Source organism: Triticum aestivum, chromosome 4A (assembly GCF_018294505.1).
Source record: "Triticum aestivum cultivar Chinese Spring chromosome 4A, IWGSC CS RefSeq v2.1, whole genome shotgun sequence".
NCBI lineage: Eukaryota > Viridiplantae > Streptophyta > Magnoliopsida > Poales > Poaceae > Triticum > Triticum aestivum.
The window spans coordinates 689,389,979-689,400,662 of record NC_057803.1 but is presented as its reverse complement, the minus strand read 5'-3'; the positions used below and the strand labels follow the sequence as shown (position 1 = coordinate 689,400,662).

At 45.2% G+C, this 10,684-nt stretch overlaps 1 protein-coding gene across 11 annotated transcripts in view; it reads left to right on the top strand.

The window, feature by feature from the left end:
* Positions 1-10,678, top strand: part of LOC123088169 (lipid phosphate phosphatase 2) — an 18,906-nt gene extending 8,228 nt beyond the window's left edge. Inside the window, exons 1-8 of one of the 11 annotated variants that reach the window (XM_044510351.1) lie at positions 6,012-6,543; positions 8,075-8,148; positions 8,267-8,296; positions 8,398-8,485; positions 8,566-8,675; positions 8,805-8,898; positions 9,912-10,100; positions 10,329-10,678. In XM_044510351.1, the coding sequence (XP_044366286.1) occupies positions 6,540-6,543; positions 8,075-8,148; positions 8,267-8,296; positions 8,398-8,485; positions 8,566-8,675; positions 8,805-8,898; positions 9,912-10,100; positions 10,329-10,522 (783 nt within the window). In that variant the 5' untranslated portion in view covers positions 6,012-6,539 and the 3' untranslated portion in view covers positions 10,523-10,678. The other 10 variants (XM_044510348.1, XM_044510353.1, XM_044510349.1 and 7 more) reach the window with 10 other exon arrangements.
* Positions 10,679-10,684: the final 6 nt, after the last annotated feature.

Sequence of the window (10,684 nt, the reverse complement as noted above, 5' to 3'; positions counted from 1 at the left end):
CCGCGTCGGTGAGGTCGGAGAACAGGCTGCATGTGTTTGTATCCACACTGCAAATCTTAAGCACCAACAATTTGTAGTTGTGTTTGGCCAATATGATCGACGTGCATGTGTTTGCGTGTGTTTGCATGTATTTGTTGTTTTCAAAATAGGAATTATGGTTGCAAGTGTAGAAAAATTAAGGCCTGCCCAGTCACTCCGTGGGCGCGTCTGAGGACGTATAGACATAGATTATGCAATTCGGGTTATAGATGCTCTAATCTCACATGTCTTGTGTCATGTGCCCTATACAGGAGAATTTGTGGAGGAAGTCCCGGATTGCAGCATCATCACTTCACGGGAGAAGCTGATCGTGGAGGCAATTGACACCTACGCTACGACGACCACCGGATGGTGATGGCCTTCTCCCTAGCCGCCTGCGTCGAGGTGCCAGACACCATCAGGGACCCCGGGTGCACCCACAGGATCTTCCCCAACAACATCAGCATCCTAAGCACCTTCATCAAATATCCAACCCAAATCAGGGTGCCAGACACCGTCAGGGACCCCGGATTAACCGACACTCCCCATATCCAACCGAAATCTATGACGGATATAGGACGCCCGGGCGTACCCTCCCAAACGGACTAACCCCTAGGGCTGCCCCAATTCGCCCATATCAATGACAGATGGATTCATGCCCAAGAGTGAAGGAAATAGGAAACAAGTATTCAAAGGTAATGGAACAAAGCGTCGGGAAAATGATTTAACTGGAAAAATAAAAGCTTCATTGTAGTAAGGCCATCAGTTCTGGCTTTGTGTAGCTGATGAACTGTCACTTTCACGGTTCATCTGCTTCACAAAGTGAGCATTGATGGCCCTGCTACAATGAGAGAGAATCTTACCACATTTGGACTATAGGTGGCCAAACAGGCCAGCTCGTGAGCACGCTGACACGGCCCGCCATGGGCCAGGCATGGCACGGGCTAGACGGGTCGTGCCCGGCACGCGACACGCCTTGGGCCGTGCCTGATCCTGGAGCCTAGGCATGCGGGCCGGCATGACACGGCCCGTTTATTTTTTTATATAATTTTCAGAATTTTTTATATATATGTATACCTAAAATGTAGCCCAATAGGCCTAAAAATCAGCCCAACAGGCTGAAAATATACAGCCCAGCGTGCTAAACGGGCCAACGTGCCGGCCAGTTTACTAATTAAGCCATTCCTGGGCCTGGAGGCGTAGCACATGGACCGGCCCGGCCCGGCCCGGCCCGTATAATAAATGTCTCGGTGGGCCATGTCTGCCAGGCACGATTACGCCGGGCCGGGCCGGCCAGTTTGGCCATGTATGATTTGGACGGCGCGAATATTTAAGTTGTTCGCATCGCTCCTCGCATATAGTTGTGTTTGGCCAAGATGATCGATGTGCATGTGTTTGCATGTATTTATTTTTTAAAAAATAGGAATTATGGTTGCAAGTGTAAAAAAAATTAAGGCCTGCCCAGTCACTGTCTGTGGGCGCGTCTGAGGACGTATAGACCCGAATTATGCAATTCGGGTTATAGATGCTCTAATCTCACATGTCTTGTGTCATGTGCCCTATACAGGAGAATTTGTGGAAGATGTCCCGGACTGCAGCATCATCATTTCACGGGAGAAGTTGAACGTGGAGGCAATTGACACCTACGCTACGACGACCACCGGATGGCTATGGCCTTCTCCCTGTCCGCCTGCGTCGAGGTGCGAGACACCATCAGGGACCCCGGGTGGGCCCTACAGGATCTTCCCCAACAACATCAGCATGCTAAGCACGTTCATCAAGAACTACTTTAGCTACTCCAGCGACATGTATTTCGGTACAGAGGGAGTAGATCGGAATGATATATAAGCTTGTACTTTGTAGTATGTCCGAAGAGATTTTACTCTTTCTCTTCTTGCAAGATGATGTATGAGCCTCTAATATTATTTTTGTAGCATGGTGTGGGCCTTGATGTAAAATGACTTTTTATTACACATTGTTTTCTTTTTTGAATAAGAAATAAATTACACCCAGCTACCCAACTGTCATGCTGCTCGAGGAGGATTTTCAACATGCAAGCTAGGGAGGAGGCAACATTCCGTCACGCTCCCAAGTAACCAAGGATTTATCCAATGGTGCCCAAATAGTACAGCTTGCGCAAAGATTATCACAACTGTCTGCTGCTTGAAAATGAAGCTCAACCAAAACGAAACAATTTAGTTACACATCTCAATGCAAGATCCCGGGCATAGGATAGAGATCGATACGCATTGTTATTACATTATGCGTGAAGCACGTTGTGGAAGTTTAATTAGTTCGGAACTGCTGTACACACGACAAACACTATGCACGACCGGTGCACGACGACCCATCTATGGCTGTGCTGGTGTCTGTTCACATGCATCAACGGACTGATTTAATTGTCGTCTGTGAATCGTGTGCATAGTGTCGTGCATATAGCGGTGCCCATGGTTGCTGGCACACAAAGGTCCCTCCCCGTCCAGTTCGATCGCCATCTCCTCCACCAAGTGAGCTTGGACAAATAAAGTGGTTAACAGACTTTGCCTGATCGGCATAAAATCGTTCTCGGCGCCTTTCAAGCCTACATAGTTCATAACTGATGATCTTCGCTCTCTAGATATATGGATGATTTTCTTGCTGTTAGAGGAAATAGGAATTGGAACTGAGAGGCACGGGGGAGATTGATCTCCATCCATCGTTGCTAGAAAATATTGGAATTGGAGTTAAGAGGCATGGGAGATACTGAGATTTATTGGTTGGGTATGGTGACATGAAGGTGCCACCACTTTCCCACCGCATTGCATATCTTTTATGTGCTTGCGGTAATGTTTTAGCACATGGGTTACACTTCTCTAGTTAGCTTTGATTTGCTATCTCAATCTTTATGTGTAGTAAAACCATATATCCATCATGACGTAGGCTCTCGTCGGGTGCATGCCTCCAAAGCTAAATCAATGGCTATTCTACAAAATTTGGTATGCACGGCAACCACATAGCATGGCTTACGTGGACGAAACCAGCACACAAAGAGGCGAGAGCATGAGGAGGTTTATTACAATCATATTGAGAACTCACCCTAATGGTTCCATTGAATTGAATGGATTGATCTGTTCTACCCTTGTAGGAATCCTCGTCTGATATATGAATCCCCTGAAGGAAATGAGTAAAAAATTCCAGTAATTTTATTTTGATAGGAGTGGTGATAATATCGATGGAAAGTGTATATCTTCACTCATGGAGTTAATACATGTGAGGATTTCTATTATTCATATAATTCAAAACAGGAAGATTGTCTCAATGAAGACCAACCTTCTCACTCTCGGCACATCTACGTCTAGATTCTTCCCTAACTTCTTACGTTGAGATGTCGACAACCCTTTCCTGGGAAATCATGTCACATGTTGGCTACGTAAAATCAAACTATAATAGATCATATAGATAAAAAGGAATGGGGGTTTATTAGCTCTCTGCACACATCCAGTATAAAGCCTTCCTGAGCCCAGATGTAAAGGGGTGTCATTTTCTCTTTACAATGAGGATGATCCTCCAGTACGTTGCTTGTTTGTGAAGAACATCAGAAGTCGATACTAGAAAAGGTGTGTATCCAGTGGGGTTTGATTTGAGCTTCAATAAAACTAGTCGAGAAGGAAAACTTCAGCTGCTTGAAATGTAGTTCCAATGGCGTGCAATTCTTGTTGGGATAAATGAATTCTTGTTTCAATGTCATGCAAGCTAGGTAGGGAAACACCACAACTCTTAATGTGTGCTTTAAAATAATGCTCAACCTAAATGAAACAATTCAAGTGTGGATCTCAACGCAAGATCCTATGGATGAATAGGGCGCCACAGGCATATAAGGTCGATGCTCATTGTTGTTGCATTATGTGTCAAGCACACTATGGAAGCTTATTAGTGCGAATTTTTAACATATACAGCTAGGCAAAACAATTAGCATAAGCAAGTGGGCCCAATTCCTGTTGAGAAAAAACAAGAGTGTCACATCAGGAAAAATCCATATTCTACACAAACCAATTACTCTACAGAGAGGAGGTGTGACCTCATGTCGAGATGTCTGAATGTCAGGTCAGTGAGTGTCACTTCACCTTATGGCAAGGATTGTACATTTTTCCTACGGCTGCTAGCTCGCTAAGGTCTCTTCCCGTCGGGGCCAATCACCAGTTGAGGTTGGAGACATAAATGATTGTAACAGACGGAGCCTTGTTTCCATAATATTGTACCCAGTGCCTTTCAAGCCTACACAATTCAGAACATACACTCACACACTCTCTAGACATATGGACGATCTCCCATTGCTAGAAGAAATTCGAATTGGAACTGAGAGACATGGGAGAGATTGATATTATTGCTAGATGAAATTAGAATTGGAGTTGAGAGGCACGGGGGAGACTGGTTTGATTAGTTGGATATGGTGACTTGAAGGTGCTACGCTGGCCCACCGCATTGCATGACTTTTGTGTGCTTATGAGTACTATTTTAGCACATGGGTTACGCTTCTCAAGTCAGCTTTTATTTTTTTATTCACCTTTATGCGTAGTAATTAAAATCATATATTCACCACTTCACTTGCTCTCATAGGGTGCATGCCTCCACAGCTAAATCATCAAACAAGCTAAAAATCTAGTATGTAGGGAAACCACATGGCGAGAGCACAAGAGGGTTTATTACAATCATGAGGAGAATTCACCATAATGATTTCACTAATTTGAATGGATTGATCTGTTGTACCATTGTAGGAATCCTCAACCAATATATAAATCCCCTCGACGAAGTGGGGAAGCAAATCTAATTATTTTGTTTTGATAGGGGCAGTTACTGTATCGAGGGAAAGTGTATCTCCAACTATTTAGTAATCATGTCATATCTTGGCTACGGAGAAGCAAACTATATCATTTCATATTGATAAAATGGAATGGATTTTATTAGCTCTCTGCCACATTCCGAGCCCCAACGTAAATGGGTATCGTGTTCTCTTTTCAATGGGGCTGATATTCGATCCAGGTTTCCAAAAGAAAAGATTGGTTGTAACTTTTTCTATCGGTAATCCCCAATATGTTGCTTGTTTATTACAAACAGAAGAGGCTGATACCAGAAGAGATAGTTATCCAACACAAATTCGACTTGAGCTTCGATGAAACTAGTCGAGAAGAAAAGCTTCAACTGTTTGAACTTTAATATCAGTGACGCATAATACTTGTTGGGAGAAAGCATTGCTGTCATGCAAGGTAGGTAAGGAAGCGTGCAACTTGCACAAAGACATTACACAACAATACAGTATATACTGCTCCTTCGGTCTAAAACGTTTTTATATAGTGTCAAAAGCGTTCTTATATTATGGAACGGAGGGAGTACTATTATAGTAGGTGAAATATAGTTCTTTTCTTTAAGGGTTACTAGGCGAAACAGTTACAGTGAACAAGTGGCCCTAGTTTGTGTTGCCAAAAAAAGACAAAAAAGTGTTGTCTCCGGTGATTAGCTAGCTATCATGTAGCTCATTCGCTGACAATTACACTACAAAGTTGAGTCATCTATTTTAGAAACGGGTGGAGTAAGAAGATCACATCACACATTCACACTCCCAAGAAGCCAAACTGACGACACAAAATAGCAGCAGCTGGCCACGGCCACGTGGTGTTTTCGAGGACGCGGCCTCGCGTGGACCCAGGTTCACGCGACTCTGTAGATTTTTTATACTACTATTTAAAAAATTCTTATGTTAAAAAATCTCTATTTGAAACATGCTTGTTCTGATAAAGTTCACCTCTTATAGATTTTTTATACTACCACTTGAAAAAAATACTAAGTGGGTGCGCCTAGACCCAGGTTCCAAGAGTCCACATTCGAGTAGGTAGTACATCATCAACAACAACAACAACAACAACAACAACAACAACAACAACAACAACAACAACAACAACAAAGTCTTTAGTCCCAAACAAGTTGGGGTAGGCTAGAGGTGAAACCCATAAGATCTCGCAACTAGCTCATGGCTCTGGCACATGGATAGCAAGCTTCCACGCACCCCTGTCTATAGCTAGCTCTTTGTCGATGCTTCAATCCTTCATGTCTCTCTTAACGGACTTCTTCCATGTCAAATCCAGTATACCCCGCCCTCTCTTGACATTCTCCGCACGCTTTAACCGTCCGCTATGCACTGGAGCTTCTGGAGGCCCGCGTTGAATATGCCCAAACCATCTCAGACGATGTTGGACATTCGAGTAGGTAGTAGATAAAAAAAATTATTTTATAAAACAATTTGCCATCCGTGAAGTATTGGTGAAGTCTAGTATCCACTCGGGAATTTTAAAACCGCTCGGTAGCTATCTGATGAAGAACAAAAAGCAATCAACAGACGAGAAATTTTTAAAAAGCAAATAAAGAGGGGATGCTTTGGTAGACGGCCCAGATACTTCCCCCCACCCCGAACCCCCCGTCGATTCTCGCCTCCCCCCGACGACCCGCGCGGCGGCGCGCATCTGGGGCTCCGCCGGCGGCCGGACTACATGAGTGAGTCCCTCCCTTCCTCTTCTCCCTCCCTCCGTTCTTCTCTCTGCACAAGGCTGGGCCAGAGGCAGAGCTCCGCGGCGCCCGCGCGCGAGCGGGGCAGGCGGAGCAAGCGCGAGCTTGGCCGGCAGCGCGGGATAGCGGGGCTGCTGCTGCTGCTTGCCGGCGGTGTGGCAGTAGCAGGGGCGGGTACTTGTCGTTTGGCATCTCTTTAGGTGTGGTTTCCCGCTGCAGGAGCAGGGGAAGGAGCTTCAGAGACGAGGCAACACGAGGTTGAATTTCCTCCCCCAAATCCCAGCTTATCTGGCCCGCCCCTGAATCCCAACCTTTTTCTTAACACTAGTGCTTGGCAGAGAATGTCCATGCTGTTGATTTGTCATCTAAATATTGCCGAATCGTTCTTGGTCAAGCTAGATGTAGACGGACATGAAGACGAATATGTTAATTTATTCAACAAGAATGTGTCAGCATGCTTAGGCTTGCAAGTTGCTTGTTTGTCCATGGAGCAGCAAAGTAGCTATGTGTTTGCTCACCGTTGGGCAGAAAATTAGGAATAGGGTAATCGGAGGCAATTTTGGTAGATCCAGCGAAGTCGCTGGCCGTTATGTCGAAAGAATCCTTCATGCTATTGCTGAGCTTCGGGATGGCCGTAGTAGGAACCTTTCGCTGGATCCATACTTTTAGGGTGTGAGATTGAGTGACGGCTACATCTTTCCATTTTGTGGCCTTGAATGTGCCGCAGCACTCTTTTCATGTCGGAAGGAACCTTTCACGCCGAGGCCTTGTTTGGTAGCAGTGTATTTTGGGGATGTTGGCACAGCCGGCACCCGCCGCTGCCCTCTCCTCGCAGCTCCCTTATGTCGGGCGTGCCCCACCAAACCTCCTACTTGTTCTCCCGCTGCCGCCTGGGAAGCGACCCCTGGCGTGGTAGTGGCGTGGTGGCAAAGGGCACTCTGTTGGGCGGTTAGCAAGGTGATGGTTTCACCGATCGGCGGACTAGGAGACGGTGAGACATGAGATGACCCCTTTGTCTGGGTGAAGAACAAGGTGGGTTGTGAGCCTGCGTGACCCATGGTGTGCTCCTCCAGCTTGGCGAAGAACAAGGTGGACGTGGTGTGCTCCTCCGGCTGGTCACCGTGGGTGCTCTGCTGCTTGCCTAGAACTCCTTCCCTCTGAATATAGGCTCATTGTCTGGCAACCGTTCACCCAAGTTTGGCTGAATCTACCTATATGGACTTCTAGCCCGTGGCTACCGATGCGAATCGGGAGCTACTCTACCGAACACTTCCTTTGAACGGTCATCGGACGTTTTCGGGGGCTTCGCCCCCATGGATGGAGCCACCCTTAGCGTGAATAACATTGTCTTCTTCAGAAATGCTACAACTGAAGTATTTGTGCTCCTGTTTTCGTTATTAATCTTTTTTCTTTTTGTATCCTTTATTTCATTAATCATAGCTGTAGTACATCCAGTCTATCTTGTAATTATTGCAACTGACTCAACAATTCTTTGTCTTGCTTCCTTTGTTATTTATAGGACATAATGGTGGATATCCAGTTAAGCTGTTACACTATAAAGTCCCATGGAGCCAAAATTGCAAGACTCCACATGTATGACTGGATAATACTTGTCCTCCTTGCTGTCATAGATGGATTGTTGAATATAATAAAGCCTTTTCACCGTTTTGTTGGGAAGGACATGATGACTGACTTGAGATATCCCTTACAGGGCAATACTGTGCCCTTTTGTCCTGTTCCGGTGTGTTCTTGTGCTGCTAATTTTGGACTTTCCATTGTTTACATCATTTTTGTACCACTCAAAATGGATGGTTCCAATTTTGTAACTCACATGATTTGCAGCTCATTGGAATCGTCCTACCCTGTGTCATCTTTGGTGGAATTTACTTCAAGAAGAAGAATTTCTATGATTTGCACCATGGCATACTGGGTATCTACATATTCCTAGGCATATGAATATGTCGATATTGTATGTACGAGATTTAATTCTAAACACATATATTGTTGTAGGTATTCTTTATTCGGTGCTCATAACTGCAGTGATTACTGATGCAATTAAGGATGGAGTTGGCCGACCGCGTCCTGATTTCTTCTGGCGCTGTTTCCTAGATGGAAAGGATGTAAGATTACTAGCCAAGAACTTCACTTTTTCCAGTCACAAGTTCATCTTTGTTGACCTGCCCATTGTTCAGTTCTTATCATCTATGGAGCCCATATTGACCAAAACTCATCGAAGGACTCTTTTTCAGCTTTATGATAATGTCACTACTGGCGTTCTGTGCCATGGGGAGAAGAGTGTAATCAAGGAAGGTCACAAGAGCTTCCCAAGTGGACACGCATCATGTAAGTCATTTAATATACTTAATGTTTCCTTTGGTAATACTGGTGTCAGGCATTTGGTCAGCTATGCCTATGAAATTCTTTAAAACTAAGTTACATACTTGAAGTTGTTTTTTACACCCTTGTGATAATCCTTTTTGACACAAACCATGCTGGGACCTGGGAATAAGTGATGGTACCTGTATTTTTGCGGTTGGTTGGGCTGCTTGTGTTAGCTGGCTTTGGAGGCCTTGTACAATGCAAGGTGCCTAGTACAGAAATAAAGCAGTTTTTCCTTAAGCACCGGTACTTATTTGTAGAGGCTTGATGCTTAATTAGGCATCCCTCCTGTAGAAATAAGCAGAAATAAGCACTAGTGCTTAAGAAAAACTTGGTTTATTTTCCGAAGCACATCTCTAAGCACCTTGCATTGTACAAGTCCTTAATGGCAGTCATTGAACCAGGGGAACCCTGAAGGGTGGCTAGGCCACAATTGGGCATGAGATAGCCTGGTGCATTGGCTACGTTGGAGCGCTGTGGCAGCGAACCAGGAAGGGCCCCATTTCAGTTTAGATGCTTTGGTTGCTGCTTGGTGTAGTAGTTGTGTGGTAACTAGTTCTGGAACTACTCCACGGCATAAAAACACTGCGTTTGTCATGTGTACCATTTTGTGGAGATATATATATACATCTTATAATGGACAATGCACATTGGTCATGTGTTTGATTAGAGACCCAACAAAATTGGCCTAGCCTTAGCCTTGTCTCATGGTTGCAGCCAAAACATGCCCTGTGTGGTGAAATGCAAGTCTTATCACTTTATCAGAAGCATTTTTCTAGGTAAAAGCAATATGTTTTCAGGCCAATTCAGTATCAAAACTGGGGGTCTCAGTCTTTTATCGCCCACATGTACAATCTATTTATGTTGTAGTGTTGTTACAATTTGCATCAAATAGGTCGTGACTAGATCACCTAACTAGACCATCGATATAATAACCTGTTTTCTTTCACCTTGTGCTAATAACCAATCTATTCCAGGGTCTTTCGCCGGCCTGGGCTTCCTCATGTGGTACCTAACTGGGAAAATCGCGGTTTTCGACCGCAAAGGCCACATCGCAAAACTGTGCATCATTGTTCTGCCTCTGCTTACTGCCGCGCTCGTTGCCGTTTCCCGAGTGGACGACTACTGGCATCACTGGCAAGATGTGTTTGCAGGAGCCATCATAGGTTTGTTTGCCATTCGTCATAGTTGTGTAAATTAGTTATACAGGTGACCTTCTCAATGATGATACTTAGCAAGTAATTAGTTATACAATAAAAAAAATACTCTCGTGTTGCCCTTTGCAGGTCTCACGGTGGCCTCGTTCTGTTACCTGCAATTTTTCACCGATCGAGTTTTGAGTCTTTCATGGTTTCTCAATGATGATGCTTAGCAAGTAACGGTTTCCATTGCAGGATTGTGGCCTTACGCGTACAACACCCTCCAGCTAGCCGAGGCGGGCATCGCAGCAAACTCCTTCGGCGTGCGGCCCACGGAGGAGACAGTGGAAGAAGGGCAAGGTGAGGGTGGGATCGCCCTGAGAGACGCCGTGCGGCCCATGGAGGAGACGGTAGAAGAAGGGCGAGGCCGGGGCGGGGTCGCCCTATGATATGATGAGAACTAGGAGTGGAAGGATCCGACGACGCCCTGACTACAACGACCGTCCGTGGGTTTGACGTTTTCGATGCACCGTCGCAGGCGGCTGTCTGGGAGTTGTTTTTCTCATGCACACTTTGGTTTGATTGGTGTGTCATTGACCTGCTGGTGTTCT